We start from the raw sequence: 21858 nt of genomic DNA, 5'->3' as shown, positions 1-21858 counted from the left end.
TCCGAGAATGAGTCACGCTAGGAGATAACACCAGTGTAACCCAAGGCAATTAAATACTAGAAACTGCCAGTCCATGGAACGCTTGCCTTTCCGTAAAGCAGAGTGCATGCCCCGAGCTCGAAGGGCATCGGGACCGAGACTGGAGCCCGCCTGGCTCCTTCTCCTGCCTGTTTTCGGCTCCAAGGGCAACCAAGACAACAGGTTCTTTGTTCCTCTTTCTTATTCTTACAGGAACAAATGAAAGCCTCTGCCAGCATTGACTCCGTATCTGGCCTTTTCATCTCTAGCTGGAGAGTCAACCAGAGGAAGTTCCTAGGCAAAGCAGCCACTTTTTCTTCCCCCCTGAAAATGGCAGCGTCTCCCCGGAGGCAGACATGCGCTTTTGTTCCCATTTCCGTGTCCTCTTCTGCTGGGCCTCAGCTGATAGAACATAAAAATTACCAAAGGCCTTAAAAGTTTTTCAGAGTAGCCCTCCTGCGACATGTTCTTACACATCTTTTGTGAGGAAGTTGGGACTCCGCCCTCAAAAAGCAGCAGCCCTTTGCCACTGAGGAATAACATCTGTAACCTCAAATAATACTAGTGATTCCTTTTCCTTTTGGAGTTTAATGGGACACAAAAAGCCTTAAGGAATTACATATGAACTTGCTTGCTCCAGGGGAGCTGCACAAGTCGGAAAACCGGACCTAGGACCAGTTCTATCAACTTCTAGCATTTTGATCTCAAATAGGAGATAAACTGGATGGCCTCTGATATCCCTTAAGACTTGGCTAAATATGCAGGAGTCCTTTCAAGACAATCCATTTCCCCAGGCCTCTCTGCCCACCATTTTCCCCACACTGGGTGGTGGGTGAAGGTTTCTTCTGCTTAACTATTTCCATGCTGTGAACTGGGTTAGCCAGGCCAGGCTCCTGATATGTCCAGAATGGATTGAGATTTCCCTTCTTCCCCTGACTAATAGAATATTACAGAGACATGTTTCATTCTATTTCAAAATTCTATTTTTTTTTTACCTTTAACTAGATTCAAGTTCTGAACTTCAGAATTCTAAAGAAATATTTTCATGTCTGAAGGTGTTAAGAAATCATTGGACATCAACTTCTAGGTATTTTTGAAGTTGAAGCTTTTCTGGGAATTTTTTGTTTGCTCTGTGTGTGTGTGTGTGTGTGTGTGTGTGTGTGTGTGTGTGTAACAAAAATTGGAATTGGTCCTTGTGCCAGAGATTTTTAGTTGATAGATATCCTCCTTATGGGCCGTTATTTTCTGTCTCTCTACTTAACAGGCCTCTGGTACTAATATTTTTCCAGAAGTCGTTGATCCCCGACCCACCACCTCTCTTCTCCCAGCGCCACTAAGCCGTGGCCTTATCTCCCATCTAGCCAGGCATCTTGGCCGTGGTTTGGCATTTGGAGCGTATATTTGTGTTCCTTTTGATACATGGTCAGAATCTACTGCTCCAAGAGCAGAACCATGGTTGGTACAAGACTCCAACTTCTGTCTCGTCCTTGATTCATAAGACGACCCCTGCACTGGCCTCTTGTAGCTAGAAGCCTGGGCCCTCCGGCGGTGGCACATTCCAGGGTGTGCCCTTCTTACCATTGCGGCTGGTTAAGGCAACGGCCTGTAAAAAGGTTTTAGTCTGGCACGCAGCAAAAGGGAGGCTCCTGGAGAAGCATGATACACATGAAAATTTTAACACAAAAATATCAAGAGAAGTGGTTTTTTTTTTTCTTTTTTACATCTGAAAGTTGAGAATGGCAACACCAATGTCCAGGCTGAGCCTAGACACCAATGGTAGATGGAGAACTCTCCTGCTTCCAGGACCTACTGGGAGCCAGCCTCTAGTAGCTTTGGGGTTTTGCTTTCTCTCAGGTTACATGAAATGCTGCCAAGACAAGCTCCAGAGTTGTGTTTATACAACAGTATTTGTCAGTCCTAGAATGGAAACAACTTGCCTTGCTTTCTTTCTGTGACTATCCAAAAATCAGAGACAGTGAGAAGTCATCTTGGAAACTCCCACTGGACAGAAGCATTACTCATACTTTCAAAGACCTTCCAGGCACTTAGAATCAGAGGTTCTTTCCAGGTTCTGTTTATTTGTTTTGCTAACACGTTCCTTTTTTCAACAAGAATCCATTTTTAGACACAGGAAAACTGAGGCTCAGTGGTGCGTGGTAATGGGTGCAGGCCTCGCAGTGATGAAGGGGCAGTGCTGAGGCTCTGATTCAAGTCTGACTTAGAGTCCTCGTTCCACCTAACCATTGAAGATTAGGAGGCTGAGGGAGACTAGAATTAGGGTTGATTCCATTGAAACTGACATGCCTTACCAAAAATATCATTGTGATTTCAGTGCACTCACATGGCAGGAGGTGGGTGGCTTTGATTCCAGATAAATCGATGACTGAATGCAAAAGCCCAGGCTGTGTGCACGGGGCTTCCACTTGGGGTTTCTTCAGACCTCATACAATGCACCTGCCTTCATCCGAGAGCTCTTTCCTGCCAGTACTGTCTGTCCTCTACTTTCTCCTGCACTCAGCAGACCACTTTTGTTGAAATCCTACATCTCATTCCCACTGCTGGAGTAAAAGCCTTTGTGTGTTTGGATACCTTGGAGGGAACACTGGTCTGGTACTGGTGGGCATGGAACTATTGTAATTCTAAACTAAAACCCATCACTGACTTTTCTTCTTATCTTTCTTGTCATCTTTTTTTCCACTATGTAGACTGCAGGAACATCATTGACTTTTATAAACAAACCCACTCAAAGTCCACTCCTTGCTAGTTGACTTGAGCTTAGAAGGAGCGTCCACGGGAGAAATTCATGAGCAATAAGGAAGGATTTGTTTTTCTGAAAGGATTGGAGCTGCCTCCTTTTCTTGCCCCAGCGATGGCCAAAGGCCAGGGGGCTCTTGGTAGCTGTGGTGATTTTTGCCGCCCATTTCCCGATAAGCACAGACACAAGAACGCTTTGTCTCCTGAGGCTGGAGCTGAGCAGCGATACTATTTGTTAGGGGGCCTCAGAAAGAAACTACTGGAGAGGCACAGTGCCCTAAGAACGTTTCTCCCTGCCCACTGAGCTCCTCCTCTTCCGTAAACCTTGCTGTCTGCAGATCACTTCCTCCTCAGGCCCCTGGTCACGCCAAAAGCGAACCTTTTATTAACGCCTGCCCAGGGCTAGGCCTGAATAGGGCCTGGGGATGAGGCCAAGCTAGTGAGGGAGAGAAATCTGACTCAGAGTGGAATGGGGTAGGTGCCCTGGAGGTGTGGGGACTATTAAGGAAGGAATGTGATGGGACACAGATTACTTGCAGCTGAGGAAGATAAAGGATGAGGATTTGAACTCAGTTTAACAGGTAGGTAGGTAGGAGCCAGATATGGCAGGGGACATTCCAAGTAGCTTGAACTCAGTAAGGAGGAAGCTGAGCAATGGCACGTAGATGCATCTACAAGATGATCTTCCCAGACTGAGCGGGCGGCGGTGACGGGGGGTGTTAACACCTGGAATCCTTGCATTTTGAGAGGCCGAGGTGGGAGTATCGCTTGAGGCCAGAAGTTCGAGACCAGCCTGGCTAACATGGCAAAACCCCATCTCTACTAAAAATACAAATATTAGTTGGGCGTGGTGGCGCATACCTATAATCCCAGCTACCTGGGAGGCAGAGGTTGCAGTAAGGTGAGATTGTGTTACCACTGCATTCCAGCCCTGAGCAACAGAGTGAGACTCTATCTTAAAAAAAAAAAATGGAAAAAGCAACTTCAGCCAGATGTGGTGGCTTACACCTGCAATCCCAGCACTTTGGGAGGCCGAGGTGGGTGTATCACCTGAGGTCAGGAGTTTGAGGCTAGCCTGGTCAACATGGCAAAACCTCATCTCTACTAAAAATACAAAAATTAGCCAGGCGTGCTGGTGCGCGCCTGAAGTCCCAACTACTCAGGAGGCTGAGGCGGGAGAATTGCTTGAACACAGGAGGTGGAGGTTGCAGTGAGCCGAGATCACACCACTGAACTCCAGCCTGGGTGACAGACTGTCTCAAAAAAAAAAAAAAGCAAATTCAGTATCAGTATCTCCACCGTAATTGGGAAACACACTGAATACATGTAACTATGAAAGTAAGCAATGGCCATTAACATTAAAACCATGCCTTTATGGATTATCCTGATATATCCATCACTTTTTGGAAAATGTTGTCAGTTTCTAACATTGAGATGTTACAAAATATCAAAATTGGGCCAGGCGTGGTGGCTTGAGCCTGTAGCCCCAACTACTCAGGAAACTGAGGCTGAGGCAGGGGGATCTTTGAGGCCAGGAGTTTGAGAACAGCCTGGGAAACACAGCAAGACCCCATCTCTAAAAAATTATTTTCTAAAAATTAAAAATTTAAACATCAAAAATTAATCACTTTTTCAGCAACAGAGCTTTATTTTGTTTTATGTTTGGGAGATAAGCAATGTAATGAATCTTAAACCATAATTTAGTCAGAGGCAAAAGCTATTAATATGGAATCTGGGCTCTGCTTTTGTTGTTGTTTGTGTTTTATTGATAAGAACTTATCACCCTGTTGATGATAATTAGCGCACTGTCTTTATTCTGTAACCACTTACTAAGTATGTACCAGGTAAACAAGGAGAAACTTTGTTTTCATGAAAGTCTGTAAGACCCCCGGGAACCTTCAGGGAACCAGCCCCTCAGGCTTCAAGGAAAGCCAGGAATTTTTCTTAAAGACTGTTTTCAGGAAGTGCCTGGCCAGAAAGGTGAGCCCTTGCAAGGAGAGACGTGGGAGGAGCCTGACGCTCAGTCCTTCCAGTCCCTCTGGGGCAGTCCTTGTAGATTCCACCAGGAGTGACCTGGGAAAGCTGGCAAAGCAAGGTGTCGCCCTTCCCAGAGGAGAGTTCTCCATACCTTGTGAAGCCTGACGTGGGAGAGAAGGTCCTGTCTAGGGCCAGGGTTTGGGGAACTGAGATAAAAGCCAAAAGCCAAGCTGCTTTTGAGAAGCTGTGACAATTCTTCCTCCAGCTAATCCTGCTGACCCAGTCATCCCAGTGTCTCCAGATGACTCATGTAAGTAGAAGCAAAACAGAGTGCCTTGATAAAAAGTAAGGGTAGATCACAAATGGTTCCAGTTCAAGGCAGACGTGATAGTGACTGTGCTGAGACACAGCCGCTCGCATAGACACATGGAAGGGAGCCGGAGAACCATGGAACGTCCCTTACGAAAGCATCACTTGACCTAGGGGCCACAACCACTTTATTTATTTCCATAGGGGACTTGCCATTCATTCTATGAGGGGTTTTCAGATATTGTTAATTAACGAAACCAATCCCTTTTTAGCTGAATTATGATCTAACGTCTGCTGTTGACTGAAAAATTCTTTTTTTTTTTTTTCAAGACGCAGTCTCCCTCCGTCCCCCAGGCTGGAGTGCAGTGGCATGATCTTGGCTTACTGCAACCTCCACCTCCAGGGTTCAAGTTTTTCTCATTCTTCAGCCTCCCGAGTAGCGAGGACTGCGGAAGCGCACCACCATGTCCAGCTAATTTTTGTACTTTTAGTAGAGATGGGGCTTTGACATGTTGGCCAGGCTGGTGAAAAATTCATAGTACATTTTAAGTATTTATTTGAAATCTCTTTTGTTCTTTAAAAAAATCAGGCACATCTTATTACAGATGACATTAAATTGTCCATTTAAAAAATCGAGTTTCTCGGGAGCACCACACAAGGCAATTTGGAAGTATGTCCCAGATAAAAGTGATTGTCTTGAATTATTTTAATTTTAATTTTATTTATTTATTGAGACAGGGTCTCACTCTGTTGCCCAGACTGGATTGTAGTGGAGTGATCACAGCTGTCTGCAGCCTCGACCTCCTAGGCTCAAGTGGTCCACCTCCGTCTGTCTCCCAAAATGCTGGGATTATAGGTATGGACCACTGCACCAGGCTGTATTTTATTTTATTTTATTTTATTTTTGAGATAGAGTCTCGCTCTTTCGCCCAGCCTGGAGTGCAGTGGTGCAATTTCCACTCACTGCAACCTCCACCTCCTGGGTTCAAGCAATTGTTCTGCCTCAGCCTCCCAAGTAGCTGGGATTTCAGGCACACACGACCACACCCAGCTAATTTTTGTATTTTTTTTTTAGTAGAGACAGGGTTTCACCGTGTTGGCCAGGCTGATCTTGAACTCCTGACCTCAGGTGATCTGCCCGCCTTGGCCTCCAAAGTGCTGGGATTACAGGTGTGAGACACCTCGCCCAGCCCATCATTTTATTTTATTTTTTTAATCTAAGCCAGATGTGGTGGCTCATTCCTGTAATCCCAGCACTTTGGGAGGCCGAGGCAGGCAGATCACCTGAGGTTGGGAGTTTGAGACCAGCCTGACCAACATAGAGAAACCCTGTCACTACTAAAAATACAAAATTAGGTGGGCGTGGTATGCACCTGTAATCCCAGCTACTCAGGAGGCTGACGCAGGGGAATCACTTGAACCCGGGAGGCAGAGGTTGCAGTGAGCCAAGATCGTGCCACTGTACTCCAGCCTGACGACAACAGAGTGAGACTCCGTCTCAAAAAAAAAAAAAAAAAACCCACAAAAGGTGGTGTCTACCACTTTCCTCCATTGCCAGGGTACCTTTTCGTTTTCATAAGTCATTAAGTGATCTGTGAGGTGGTATTTTAAGGCTATGATCATCCTGTTCCTAGGTCTTTCACCTTCTGATTTTAGCATCCACTCACAATTCTTGCTTGCATTGATTACTACCTAGTGGTGAAGGTATTATTATTTACTATTTTCAGATAAAAAGATGAGGCTCAGAAAGGGACCTGAGCAAGGTGTCATATGCCTGGCCCGGCTAGAGAGGGACCTCATGCTTCCTGCCCTGAGCTTGGCACCGTGGCCATTCCATGATGATCATGTTTTTATCGGAATCTCCTGGATTGTATCGCAGTGGTTTACCTTTTATGACCCTCTATTCACTGCCTTCCCTCCTGTTTGCATGTAGACACCTTTCTTAGAAAGGATTCGTTTCTGTTAATCTCATCAAGTTCTATCGTAGGTTGAGTTCCCTGGAAGGCTTCTTGTGCAAGTGATTCAGGAGCAGCCTGCCAAGGAGTGAGGGATCCAGGATGGGACAGGGAGGAGGCAAGGCAAAGATGTGGGCTCAGCCTCATCCCACAGGGAGCTCAGCAGCATGAATATCCCCCCAGAGTTGTCGCACCTCCAGGCTAGAAGGCCCCTCTTCTCCATCTCACGTATGTAGAAAGTACATATCAGTATGTCATTGGCAGTGGGTCTGCTCTCAGGGAGAGGATGTAGCTTCCTGAGCATTTCCAGGAGAAGAGGGGCAGCTGTGAGCTTTCCGCAGCCAACACTCGCAGCAGCTGGGGCACGGGTGCTTGCCCTAGAGGACGGGCTCTAAGTGGGGCACCAGTAGCGTCCCCTACATGCTCAATGTGCTCGCATTAGTTCTTTCCTGAAGGTTTTTCCTGCAAAAAGCCAATTTGTCCTGTAATAATAGGATATAAACCCCAAGTGGCTGGCTGAATCAAGGAGTTAGCCTAGTCATTTGCAAAGACAAGGGTAATTTATGGTTGCTCCTTTATGAGGTCCCATGAATCTTATTCACCACCTTCCTGTCTGGGCCCTGGTTTTTAGGCTGAGGTCACTTGTCAGAACAAAGGCTTTTCAGTTCCTTGAAACTACTGAGGAGTCACAGGATGCGCCCTTCTAAGGAAGGAGGATATGTCAACATGTTTACTTTCAGCACACATGAGCGTCACGATTGTCATGTTCCACACCATCCAATTTGGTCTTGGCAAAATATGGCCAACCTGAGATGGCAGTGATAAAATATTTATTTAGGAGCCAAGAATCCTTTTAGTGGCATGCTGCCCATCCCCCGCCCCCCAGCCCCTAACAAAACAAAAGCAAACCCCTAATTGGATCTGAGTTAATATGCACGTTTTACACTTGGATCTCAGGCCAGTGCTCCTCACAGTGTTCTCTTCAGATTGCCAGTAACAGTGTCACTGAGAGCTTGTAAGAAATGTGGCGTCTCTGGCTCACTCCACACCTGCAGAAGCTCAGAGTCTGAAACCAGGAATCTGTGGCTTAACAAACCCCAAGTGACTTTCGCACAGGCTCTCAAGTTTGACAAGCACTGATCCAAAGCAGCGGTTGTAAACTTGGCTGCACATTGGGATCCCCTGGGGAGTTGTTTTTTTTTTTTGGAGATGGAGTCTTGATGTTTTGCCCAGGCTGGAGTGCAGTGGCACAATCTCGGCTCACTGCAACCTCTACCTCCCAAGTTCAAGCGATTCTCCTGCCTCAGCCTCCTGAATAGCTGGGGACTACAGGCATGCACAACCACGCCCAGCTAATTTTGGTATTTTTAGTAGAGACGGGGTTTCATCATGTTGGCCAGGCTGGTCTTGAACTCCTGACCTTCGGTGATCCCCCACCTTGGCCTCCCAAAGCATTGGGATTACAGGCATGAGCCACTGCACCTGGCCTTTTTTTTTTTTTGCTTTGAGACAGGTCTTGCTCTGTGGCCCAGGCTGGAGTGCAGTGGCACGATCTCCACTCACTGCAACCTCCGCCTCCCAAGTTCAAGTGAGTCTCCCACTCCAGCCTCTTGAGTAGCTGGGACTACAGGTGCCTGCTACCACGCCTGGCTACTTTCTGTATTTTAGTAGAGACAGGGTTTCACCATGTTGGCCAGGCTGGTCTCGAACTCCTGGTCTCAGGTGATCTGCCTGCCTTGGCCTCCCAAAGTGCTGGGATTACAGGCATTAACCACGGCGCCTGGGTTTTTAAGGTGATTTTTATCGGCAGCCAGGGTTGAGAATCACTTGTCTAAAGCTGGCTCTTTTACCTTCTATGAAAGGAATTTTAACACCAGCTTCACTTTGAAAAGTATGTTTTGTTAACTGCAAATATTCACTTCACAATACATGTAGGGCCTTTTGGCATTTGCAGAAGGAGAAACTATTCTTTTGGCACAGAGTCTCCTACCTGGAAATTTGTAGCAGAAGTTGAGGAAAGCTTTCACGTATTTGAGAAGAAATAAAAAGATGAATATCGAATGAGTAAGTGACATTCCTTAGACCTGCAAAGTCACGAAGGTGATGGGGAGAAGTTAGAACGTGGTCTCTGCCCAGTCCACATGCCAACACTGGGTATTATTATTGAGTCTTCAACACCCAAAACTGATCAGCATAGGTTGGCTTCTTCTAAATTCAGTCCCACTTCTTAGAAGTAGAGTTGTCCATGTGGAAATATCATACTTGCTTTCTTTTTTTTTTTTTTGAGACAGAGTTTCGCTCGTTACCCAGGCTGGAGTGCAATGGCGCGATCTCGGCTCACCGCAACCTCCGCCTCCTGGGTTCAGGCAATTCTCCTGCCTCAGCCTCCTGAGTAGCTGGGATTACAGGCACGCGCCACCATGCCCAGCTAGTTTTCTTTAATTTCCTTTTTGTGACTCTCATCTTACATTCAGTTTCATTATCCGTCCTTCTCAGTGCTAGAGACGTTCTCTAGGTCACATAGTTGAGTTCCTTTGGGTTTGGAGGTTTGAAGACCATATGGACCCCAAGCTAAACCTGCTTGTTTGGACACGAACGGTCAGGTCTGGTGTCCCTTGGCTGCCCCAGGACAAGGCTTGATGACCTGCTCCTTGAGAGCCAGGGAAAGTGTCAGTTCTGAGTTTGGTAAAGGGTGAGAGACCCCAGAGCAAAGCTGCCTTGGATGGGAATGTCAGCCCTTCCGTCTGACCAGGGGCTTGACCTTGAGTAAGATCCTGACCTGAGCCGAGCCTCTCCTGGTCCTCTGTAAAACTGGGGTCATGGTGCCTGTGGTTCAGGGCTGTCAGAGGAGTAAATGGGAGAATGTGGGTAAAGGGCTTGGCACACAGCAGCCACTACGTGCATACAAACTGACCTGTGTCCCTGACCTGACTCGGTACCCACGACATTGGATAAATAGCAGAGTATGTGTGATTTCTAGCTCTGCTGCTTCAAGGCTGTTGTAACTCAGGACAGCTCAGTCACTTCTTAGGCCTCAGTCTTCTCATTGGTAAACTGAGTGTAAGGTTTGTTCTTGGGTTCTTGCCGAGTTTAAAAGGAAGAAACTGAGGCCAACACAAGAAGATCCAATATGAAGGGTTTATTTAGGCTCCTGGGCAAGGTTCTGCGGTCCGACAGGAGGGGCCGGAGAAGTCGCACAGACTCCTCTCAGACGTGGGGTTTTATAGGGAGTGGAGGAGCTCGATTGGTTGTGGGAGAGCAGGACTACTACTGGATAAGGTTACAAGCCTTTGTTTGCATACAGGACTTGGCTGCTATTGGTTAGAATTACTCGGCTGCTATTGGCTAGAAAGACTCAGCTGCTATTGGCTAGAGAGACTCGGTTGCTATTGGCTAGAATCACAAGACCCTGCTTGCATACTGGGTTAAGGGAAAGCCAGGCTGTGTGAGAAAGGGAAAAGGGAACAACCCAAGCATGTCCGAGCTTTCGGAAAAAGGGGGTGGGGGATGTGCGTCCGAGCTCCCGGCGAGGCAGCCGGCCTTACACCAAGAATTAAACACTCCCTGACAGAACCAGTATTGGCACCAAAAGGATGTCAATATGATCTGGTCTGTGAGATATAATTCACATACCATAAAATTCACCCTTTTAATGTGTATTGATTCTTTCCTGGGTTTTTAGTACATTCGCAAATTGTGCAATTATCATCACTGTCTAAAACCAGAACTTTTCCATCACCCCAGAAAGAAACCTGGTACTGTTTGCAATCACTCCCCACCCTCTTTTATCTCCCCCATTCTCCGGCACCCACCAATCCACTTTGTGTCTCTATGGATTTGCCTCTTCTGGGGATTTCATGTAAATAGAGTTGTTCAGTATGTGACCTTATGTGTCTGGCTCCTGACACTGAACATAATGCTTTTGAAGTTTATGCAAGTTGTGGCCTGCATCAGTGCTTCATTCCTTTCTGTGCCTGAATAATATTCCATTGGAAGGATAGATCACTTTGTTTTTCTTCTTTTTTTTGAGACAGGATCTCACTCCTGTTGCCCAGGCTGGAGTACAGTGGTGGGATCATGATTTGCTGCAGCCTTAACCTCCCAGGCTCAAGCGATCCTCTCACCTCAGCCTCCCGAGTAGCTGGGACTACAGGTGCACATGACCACACCTGGCTGATTTTTGTATTTTTAGTACGGGATTTCACCGTGTTGTGCAGCCTGGCCTCAAACTCCTGGGCTCAAGTGATCTGCTTGCCTCAGCCTCCCAAACGGCTGTGATGACAGGCATGAGCCACCATCTCCGCCACATTGTCTTTATCCACTCATCAACTGACAGACATTTGGGTGTTTCCACTTGTTAGCTGTTATGAATAATGTCGACATGATTTTACAAATAGCACAGCATCACTCCACTGTGAAGTTTCATTATAAATAATGTCAGTAATAAAAAGGCTTAGATTTTTGAGAAGAAACACAATCCAACCATTCAGGTACAAAATAAATGTGTGTGAGTGCGTTTGCCTTTAGACTGGGCATGCTTGTGCTTGTGAGAAATCCTACTGAGCATTAGGAATTCATGGTTACCATCCACGCTATTTCACATTTAAGGTTCTGTCCTCAAAGTTAGAAATGCTTTATGCCGGCCAGGCGCTGTGGCTCACACCTGTAATCCCAGCACTTTGGGAGGCCAAGGTGGGCAGATCACCTGAGGTCAGGAGTTCAAGAACAACCTGGCCAACATGGTGAAAGTCCGCCTCTATTAAAAATACAAAACTATCTGGGCATTGTGGTGGGCACCTGTTATCCCAGCAACTCAGGATACTGAGGCAGGAGAAGCCCTTGAACCCAGGAGATGGAGGTTGCAGTGAGCCAAGATCGCACCACTGCACTCCAGCCTGGGCAACAAAGCAAGACTCTGTCTCAAAAAAAAAAGAAAAATGTTTTATGTCAGAAGACAAAGCCTGAATAAATGGCATTTAGGATGCTTAGAACCTTTTGAAAATGGGGTTAGGAATAGAAAGTCAGGTCTGTCCAGGGAAAAGTGTTCGTTTTAATATTAGAGATATAGGGTAAAATAAAACATTATGTCTGGCCTCAGAAAGCTTTCAGTCTGGAAGAGAAGATCATTAAGGAGGCGATCACGAGATGGGATATGTGGGCGGCAACCCTGGCCTATGAGCTTGTGGGGACAGTCTCCTTGTTACGGAAATGGTACCGCCACCAGCTGACCCTGCCACTTCTCTTTCTCCTAGCATGGTAAGACACAAGGATGATGGCTATTCTGAGGAAGAGGACGTGAAGGCCTGTGCCCGGGACTCAGGCTATGACAGCCTCTCCAACAGGCTCAGCATCTTGGACCGGCTCCTCCACACTCACCCCATATGGCTGCAGCTGAGTCTGAGTGAGGAGGAGGCAGCAGAGGTCCTGCAGGCCCAGCCTCCGGGGGTAAGACTCAGAACCACGGGAAGCAGGTTGAGGCAGGCAGGACTGCCGCCGGCCGAAAGAAAAACACTTGCAGTTAGTTCCAGAAAGTTCTTCCCAGCTTGTAGGGAGCACGTTTCCTGATGTGTAACTGATTTGCAATGCAGAGCAATTCTGGAAACCCAGGAACAGAGCCCTTCATGATGTGTCTTTCTGTCTATCTGCTCAATTGCCATAGGAGGTACAAGGACCCAGCAGAGTAACTGGCCATCTGACTAGGGACCACAGGCCAGAAGCTTGGGTCTGACCTCTTGAGCCTGGACTCTGAGGAGGAGCCTGGGTCTGGGCTCCTTGGTGGCCTCTGCTGCCGTCTTCTTCTGAGCCTGGGAGCAAGGCCAGGGTCCAGCCGTCCAACCTGGGACCCAGCCTTCAAAAGTTCTGTGTCCGCAGACTTGCCTGCTCTGTAGTCCTCTTTTCTCTGGGCCTTCCACACAGACCAAAGTCTAATTTGGTTTTCTCAGCTACTGTCTATCCAAGACCACTGTCCATCCCGTCTACACCACTCCACGACTTGTGGAAGGTCCTCAGAAAAGCGTGGTGGCTCATGCCTGTAATCCCAGCACTTTAGGAGGCTGAGGCGGGTGGATCACTTGAGGCCAGGAGTTCAAGACCAGCCTGAGCAACACAGTGAAACCCCATCTCTACTAAAATTACAGAAATTAGCCCAGTATGGTGGCACACGCCTGTAATCCCAGCTACTCGGGAGGCTGAGGCAGGAGAATCACTTGAACACAGGAAGTGGAGGTTGCAGTGGGCAGAGATTGTGACAGTGCACACCAGCCTGGGCGACAGAGAGAGCATTTGTGTACAGTGTCTGCTTCCAAAGGATAAATACGATAAGTCACAGATAAAATAAGACTTAACACACAACACAAGACAGAGACTGAGAAGTAGATGGAGAAGCAAGGAGAAAATCCCCTCAGTAGCTAGCTGAGTAATGTCATAAGAATTGGGCCCCAAATACATTTTTGAGTTTCCTAGCAGTCAGAGTTAAAAAACGTATGAATCTTCTTTTATTCCTAATCAGGCAGGAACAGGCAGAACTAAGACCTCTGCTAGAACGTGTAGGGGGACGTGGCACGGTGCTTTTCCGTCTTTGCAGAGAATCCCTTGGCCAAAACACAGAGCTGCTGCCTCTAGTTTTGCTCCATAGGATCAGGATTTCCCCACCTTCTGTGAAGACTCACTTTCAGCCAGTTGAATTGTCTGCTCTTGCATTTCTGCAAAAAATTCTGAAGACAGAATTTGCTGCAGAGCTAGGCAATGGCCTGCCCAGCTCCCCCTCCCAGGGTAGGGCACGTCCACTCCTGCTGAGACCTGCCTGGGAAACACACCAGGCATGTCCTCTCCATCCGCCTGCCTGATCCCCGCACAGGGCCTGCCTGATGAGATTGGGCAGGTTGAGGGCAGGGCCAGGACAGGAGTAATGTGGACCAGGACAGGCAAGAATAAGGAAGGGAGAGGCCAGGCGTGGTTGGTCAGGCCTGTAGTCCCAGCACTTTGGGAAGTCGAGGCGAGCAGATCACTTGAGGTCAGGAGTTTGAGATGGGGCTGGCCAACATGGCAAAACCCCATCTCTACTAAAAATAGAAAAATTAGCCAGGCGTGGTGGCATACACCTGTAACCCCAGCTACTCTGGAGGCTGAGGTAGGAGAATCACTTGAACCCAGGAGGCGAAGGTTGCAGTGAGCTGAGACCGCACCATTGCACTTCAACCTGGGTGACAGAGCCAGACTCTGTCTCAAAAATAAAATAAAATAAAATAATGAAGAGAGAAAAGAAGGTGGCTGAAAGTGTGTGAAGGAGGAGGATTGGAGAGACTGGCCATGGTGGCATGAGTTAAGTGGGCATTTGGGGCACCTATCCTTAATGATTCTACAGCCTAAGATAGAGGTCCACAAACTCTTTCTGTAAAGGGGCAAAGCGTAAATATTTTTGGCTTTGCAGGCCACACAGTCTCCGTCACAGCTACTCCACTATGCCACTGCCATGCAAAAGCAGCCGTAGACAATGCGTAAATGACTGAGTATGGCTGCGTTTCAATACAACTCAGAAACAGATGGCAGGATGGATTTGGTCTGCAGGCCAGACTTTGCCAACCCCTGATGTAATGTAAGGCTGCAGTCCTCCAAAAAGTAAGGCCTAGCGGTTGTACTCCTCAACCCCAAGGCTCAGAGAGCTCTCCACGTGCAGAAGGGAGGGACACTTCCTCTCCTAACAACCAACAGCTGCCTCTCCACAGTGCGGCGGCCTCTTACCCATCAGCACGCTATTTAGGAAGCATGTGCTTCAGCTTTAGGGTGTCCCAGAGACACTGACTCCCAGAGCCTGCTGCTGGATGAATCCTATGGACCCATCCCCATGGTGCCAGGAGAAAAGAGACCTCAAAGTTCTCCCCGTTTCATTCTTCACCAGACACCCAATTCCCATACCCATCTTCCCATCCCCCAAATAAGGTATCTTAGGAGCTATTAACTGGACATAAAGAGAGGAGTGAAGATTAGGTGGGGACAAAATGAAAGGGTGTAGAAAGGTAGGGGAGAGGTAGAGTAAGGTGCTTAAGTGCAGAGGAAAGAGAAGTAGCTAAAGAAACACGACAGACAGAACAAGATCCTTGGAGAAGGGTCATGCACCACAGAAGAGAACCAGGACTCAGCTGGGCTGCCACATGCCACACTCCAGAGAAAGTCACTTGATTTGTAGTCTAGGTGAATGGTGTCTCCTGGAGTTGTGCAGTGCACGGCCTGCACAACAGTACACAGCATACTTACCTCTGAAGTGATGAGGGCCAGAATGGTGTCCTGAGATCAGCACTAGGAATTGGACTGTTTTAAGCACTTGTCCAAAGATACCATTAGGATCTTGAGGTAACTGGTGGAATGTGAACTGAGTCAGGAATAAATGAACTGAACAGCCTCTGTGTTCACTGGGGTGAACTTCAGAGTGCGTCCACCCCCAACCAAATGGAACAGCCATCTTCAGCTCCAGTAGATTGTTGCCTGGCCTTGCTATATCATCTCATTTTCCAAGAGGAGCTAGAAATTTAGATTGCAATTTGAAAACAAAAAACAAAGCAACGTCTGCTTTTTCACTGTTGGCAAACAAACAGATTTCTATTGTAAATATCCTCATAAACCAAATTAACCAGTGAACTCCCAATTCACCACCTATGGTTTACCTGTGTTTAGAATTTAGGTCTTATCAACAAGATAGGTAAGACAGGGTCTGGAGACTGTAACTCATATTAGACGCACCATACAAGACAGAAGCTGCAAAGTGTAACTCCAGCAGTAAAACAGTCACCAAACTGAAAATGCTTATGCAGACCAGGGGAGTTCTTAGCCCCATGGAGAAGCTTCTGTCAGAGGGAAAGCAGGATTCTTTTCAAGCCAGTAATCAACAAAGGTGTCTGCAGCCTGGGCTCTGAGCACCCCTTTCTATGACAGGAGAGTTTCCTGCACGGAGCCACGCAGTCTGGATAGGAAGGGATACTATTCATCGGGTGTGAGGAAAATCAGATGCTTGGGTTCCACCATTCTGGACGTTTCCTAAAGCTTGTATTTCTCTTCTCTCCACTAGATCTTCCTGGTTCATAAGTCTACAAAAATGCAGAAGAAAGTCCTCTCCCTCCGCCTGCCCTGTGAATTTGGGGCCCCACTCAAGGCATTTGCCATAAAGGAAAGCACATACAGTAAGTGGTCCTTGGATGCCCAGGTCCTGACTGACGTGAGGGCCACGGGGCTCTGCGGGGAGTGGAAATGGAAGGAGCTCTGGTTTTGAGATGGGCAGACATGGGTCTGAGTCTTGGCACTGAATGACTAGGGCAGGTAACCTACTCCAGGAACCTCAGTTTTCTCGTCTGTGTAATGGGGTGATGGTAACCTCTGAGTTGTTAATGAGTCAAACAACCTAAATGTAGTGTGCAGCCTACTGCATGGCATATGGTGGGGTTCTAATAGAGCTTGACTTCCACTCCCCTTACTCAGTTAAACGGATCGTGAATTCAGTTCCCGGGTTTGCTGATGACTGAGCTGCAAGGAGGCTGTAGTGAGAGAGCCCTTTCACGGGATCTAATGCTAAAGCTTGTGTCTGCACATCTTCATGAATAAATAATCCCTGAGCAGACCTGTTCCCTCCAGACAATCGCTATTCAGTCTTCTATGAAACGCAGCTAATCAGAGGCAGAATCCGACCTTTTGGCGAACATTTTGAAGGGAGAACAGTGTTCGGTAGTGTTGATTTTCTTTCTGCTGTTCCGCGATTGGTCATTGGAAATGTGAAGTGTCGGGAGGCCAAGTTTTAAATAAAAAAAGGAACACGCAGTTCTGATGTACTGCCAGCCTCCAAGAAAGGATCGGAAGATGGATCTGCACATCAAAGGGGAGGAGGCTTCATTGGGAACCTTGGGTGAGCACTAGGGGGAGCAGGCCAGGAGGAGAGAGCTCAGAAGCGAGACGGAGCCTGGGATTCCCACTGGCTTCCCGATTTCCCACCATGTCACCTCCTGCATTTGGAGAAGCTGAAGGTGTAGATGGAGGTCAGTTTCAGGGCTGAGATGAGATTCTACTTAACCGGGAGGGCACAGTCTGGCTGAGCCAAATGACCTTTAACTGAGTTAGTGGAGGGTAAAACTTGCCAGGCTGTCTGTGATCCGCCTCTGGCTCAACTGTCAACCTGGATCTCACAAGGCCACAAAGTCATGGATGCCAGGGAGACACCTCCCCCCGAAAGGCACATGAGCAGGCAGAACCCAGCCAATAATGTAAATCCATTAGGATGCAACCAGAAGGTACATTGCAAACCCACTGTTTGAAGGGTAATGAATTCATATTGATTTAATAATGTGTTAGGTGAATTGATAATGACTTTATATTAAGTGGATTAATTAGGTAATTCTGAATTGGCTTTTGAAAGTCTGCAAGAGGCTGGGCAACACGGCTCATACCTGTAATCCTAGCACTTTGGGAGGCCAAGGCCGGAAGGTTGCTTGAGCTCAGGAGTTTGAGACTAGCCTGGACAACATGGCAAAACTCCGTCTCTACACACACACACACACAATTAGCCAGGCATGGTGGCATGCGCCCGTAGTCCCAGCTACTGAGGAGGCTGAGGTGGGATCACTTGAGCACAGTGAGCCGTGATCATGACACTGCACTCCAGCCTGGGCGACAGAGCCAGACCGTGTCTTTTTGTCTTTTTTTTTAGACGAAGTTTCACTCTTGTCACCCAGGCTGGAGTGCAATGGTGCGATCTCGGCTAACTGCAGCCTCCGCCTCTCGGGTTCAAGCGATTCTCCTGCCTCAGCCTCCAGAGTAGCTGGGACTACATACAGGTGCATGCCACCACATCTAGCTAATTTTTTGCATTTTTAGTAGAGACAGGGTTTCACCATGTTAGCCAGAATGGTCTCAATCTCCTGACCTTGTGATCCACCCTCCTCAGCCTCCCAAAGTGCTGGGATTATAGGCGTGAGCTACCACGCCAGTCAGACTGTGTCTTAAAAATGAAAAAACAGGCTGGGAGTGGTGGCTCATGCCTGTAATCCTAGCACTTTGGAAGGCGAAGGTGGGTAGATCACCTGAGATCAGGAGTTTGAGACGAGCCTGGCCAACAAGGTGAAACTCCATCTCTACAAAAAACACAAAAGTTAGCCGGGCATGGTGGTGGGTGCCTGTAATCCCAGCTACTCCAGAGGCTGAGGCAGGAGAATCACTTGAACCTGGGAGGTGGAGGTTGCAGCGAGCCGAGATCACACCACTGCACTCCAGCCTGGGCAACAAGAGAGAAAGTCCGTCTCAAAAAAAAAACAAAAACAAAAACAAAAAAACAAGTCCACGAGGCAAGAAGCCACAGTTCTAACTGGTTTTTAAATTCCTCCTAATGTCCAAAGTGGAGCACAGTGGATGTGTTGGTCGGAAGCCACTTCCTCTCCTCTTCCAGAAGCATGGGCAGTGTGTGTGGAAGCTTCCTGGCTGCTCATCGAGGTCCTTGTGGCCAAAGGATTTACCTCCATAATTTGACAAGGCCAATATCACTTCCCTAATCCTCTCCAGGTGACTTCAAATGGTTGAAAGAGCTTGTTTAAACAAAGCATCAGCCTGGTCATAACCAGTTACCACAGGCCTGCGTCCCACTGCAGTGGTTCCCAGCAGGGCCTGTTTGTCTTCTCTGTGAATTGAGGTGAAGGAAGGACTTGCTATAACAACTTTCAGGGAGGCCGAGGCGGGCGGATCACTTGAGGCCGGGGGTTCCAGACCAGCCTGGGCAACATGGTGAAACCCCGTCTCTACTAAAAACACAAAAATTAGCCAGGTGTGGTGGCGCAAGCCTGTAATCCCGGCTGCTAGGGAGGCTGAGGCAGGAGAATCCCTTGAACCCAGGAGGCAGAGGTTGCAGTGAGCCAAGATTGCACCACTGCACTCCAGCCTGAGAGACAAAGCAAGACTCTGTCTCAAATAAATAAATAAATAATATTCAGATATTTTGTCATAACTTATAAACAGTTTAGTAATAAACACCACCTCATATTTGGATACTGTGCTTTCACAGAAATTATTTCATTTTTTAAAATTTCGGTTTCCTCTACCATCCTTGTGGGATATAAGGAAAGTCCTGTTTAGAGTCCATTTTCCAGATGAGACAATTGAGGCTTGGAGAAGCTAACCTACTCCAAATCAGTTCCCTCCTACTTAACGCTACAGATTGTAGCACACGTGAGTTTATTGTTTCTGTGTGTCTGTGATGGTATTTGTGAAGAGATACAGATTTTTTTGGGGGGGGTGGCTACAGAAATAATTAACAAAATAATACCAAAAAGAAAGTAAGTGACCGGGCGAAGGCTCACACCTGTAATCCCAGCACTTTGGGGAGGCCGAGGCAGGTGGATCACCTGACGTCAGGAGTTCAAGACCAGCCTGACCAACATGGAGAAACCCCATCTCTACTAAAAACACAAAATTAGCCAGGCGTAGTGGTACATGCCTGTAATCCCAGCTACTTGGGAGGCTGAGGCAGGAGAATCCCTTGAACCCGGGAGGTGGAGGTTGCAGTGAGCCGATTGCACCACTGCACTCTAGCCTGGGCAACAAGAGCAAAACTCCATCTCAAAAAAAAGAAACAAGCAAATAAGCAAAATTAATGAGGGTATGGAATGAGAAGAAACGCATCAAACTGAGGAAATCTTCATAAAACTGAGATTTGGAATGTTTTGAGGAATAACAGTGTGAGTTGCTCAGCTAAGGCAGCATGAGGGCTGGCTGGCAAATTCATGAGTATTTGAAGTCAGACCACTTGCTGCTCCAGCATTTGGAAGATGTGCAAAATGCCACACTATCCACACTGTCTTGCCAGAACGTGTCTTCTTCTTTTTTTTTTTTTTTTTTTTTTTTGAGACAGAGTCTCACTCTGTCACCCAGGCTGGGGTACAGTGGCTCGATCTCGGCTCACTGCAACCTCTGCCTCCCAGGTTCAAGTGATTCTCCTGCCTCAGCCTCCCGAGTAGCTGGGATTACAGGTGCATACCATTGTACCTGGCTAACTTTTATATTTTTAGTAGATTCGAGGTTTCACCATGTTGGTCAGGCTGGTCTCAATCTTCTGACCTCAGGTGATCCGCCCACCTTGGCCTCACAAAGTGCTGGGATTACAGGCATGAACCACCACGCCCTGCCCAGAACATGTCTTCTGTATTACAAAATTGGTACACTGGAAGAGGGTGGAACAAGGAACAACACTTCAAGTAAATGGGTTTTAGAATCTTTCTTTAAAAAAATGTGAAAGAGAGAGAGAAAGATGGAGTCTTACTATAATGCCCAGGCTGGTCTCAAACTCCTGGGCTCAAGAGATCCTCTCTCCTTGGCCTCCCAAAGTGCTGAGATTATAGGCATGAGCCACCATGCCTGGCCGGTTTGAGAATCCATGTTGAATTTAACCAAAAGCTGATTTCGGGGAATCTTGTCGTATCCTCCCAGCTCTGCATTCCTTCTGCCCTATGCCTTTATCACAGGTGCTCTGTTATGGCTGAAAGGAGTGACCCAGGAGGTGTGCGTCCTAGGAGGGTCACGAGATCAAGGGGAGTAGGGGTCTTGGTGTTCCCCGAGCCCTGTCCTGTGCTGATACAACCCAGACAGGTTGGCCCCTTGTCCCCTGCCCTTTGTGTTCTGAAGTTAAAAAAAAAAAAAGCAATTGTGCAACTCAAGTCTTTCCTGGTCTGTTTACCAAGCACTGGAGCATGTGCTTGGCGTGAGTCAAGTGATGAACTTCCAGGTCAGCGACTGTTTACCGGCAGCTGCTGGCTGACATGCCTCCTCTGCACAGCTGGTTCTGATAAGCCCCACAGTAGTTTGTTAGAGAGTACCGAGATGGTCCCATACACGTGGTGTTAGGGGGCTTTTCCTGTCCCAGAACGTGCTCAGGGAGACTCAGCTGGTTTCTGAAATCTCTTTTCCAGCCTTTTCCCTGGAAGGCTCAGGAATCAGTTTTGCAGATTTATTCCGGCTCATTGCTTTCTACTGCATCAGCAGGTAAGGCCTCTTCTTCTCATATGGTTTCAAGGCCCTGCTCGGTGTGTGGGATATAATTAACCTGAGGTTTCTTGAAGGATCTAGAAGGCTGGGCACCTATTTGATGTTGGTGGATTAAGCCTGGCTACTTAAGTAAAATTTTTACCAAGTAAACAGGTTCACCAAGTGCTCACCATGCCAGGCTTCAGGTCAGAACAACTCCCCCAGCCCCTCCAGACATAAATTCTCCTTCATATGATTATTTCTTCAAGCTGCTTCCAAGGCTCCTTTCAGCCAGACCCATCAAGCAGGAAACACACACATACATGCATATACGTGCACACACACACACACACACGGGCACACACACATACACACAGAAAGGGACTGTGCATGCAAACCTGTGACATTGAAAGGTTCACGATAATGCTTCTGAAAACTCTGCAAGGGATGGAGTTCATTCTACAAATATGGGTTCCTTCAACCAGCCCATCAGTCTTGTCCTTCAGGCCAACTAGGTGCTCATGTCCTTTTCATAACCAAAGCAACTGTTTTGTTCTGCAGGATGTTAAGTCCAAAATCATCTTTTTTTTTTTTTTTTGAGACAGAGTCTCGCTCTGTTGCCCAGGCTGGAGTGCAGTGGCACAATCTCGGCTCACTGCAACCTCTGCCTCCCGGGTTCAAGTGATTCTCCCACCTCTGCCTCCCAAGTAGCTGAGACTACAGGTGCCTGCCACCACACCTGACTAATTTTTTGTAATTTTAGTAGAGACGGGGTTTTGCCATGTTGGCCAGGCTGGTCTCCAACTCTTGACCTCAGGAGATCCACCCGCCTCAGCCTCCCAAAGTGCTGGGATTACAG

General features: G+C 47.5%; 1 protein-coding gene across 13 annotated transcripts in view; it reads left to right on the top strand.

Annotated features, from left to right (window-relative positions):
* RIN2 (Ras and Rab interactor 2) overlaps positions 1–21858 on the top strand; it is a 236084-nt gene that overhangs the window by 175281 nt on the left and 38945 nt on the right. For all 13 annotated transcript variants that reach the window (XM_064375666.1, XM_021673564.2, XM_064375585.1 and 10 more), the window contains 3 exons: positions 12266–12458; positions 16075–16186; positions 20945–21017. In XM_064375666.1, coding sequence (XP_064231736.1) covers positions 12266–12458; positions 16075–16186; positions 20945–21017 — 378 coding nt within the window. The remainder of the gene's footprint in view (positions 1–12265; positions 12459–16074; positions 16187–20944; positions 21018–21858) is intronic.

This window comes from Aotus nancymaae, unplaced genomic scaffold, assembly GCF_030222135.1.
Source record: "Aotus nancymaae isolate 86718 unplaced genomic scaffold, 86718_ANA_hifiasm-v0.15.2.pri h1tg000001l, whole genome shotgun sequence".
Classification (NCBI taxonomy): Eukaryota; Metazoa; Chordata; class Mammalia; order Primates; family Aotidae; genus Aotus; species Aotus nancymaae.
Note: the sequence above shows the minus strand (reverse complement) of the source record. Positions and strands in the feature narration are given on the sequence as shown.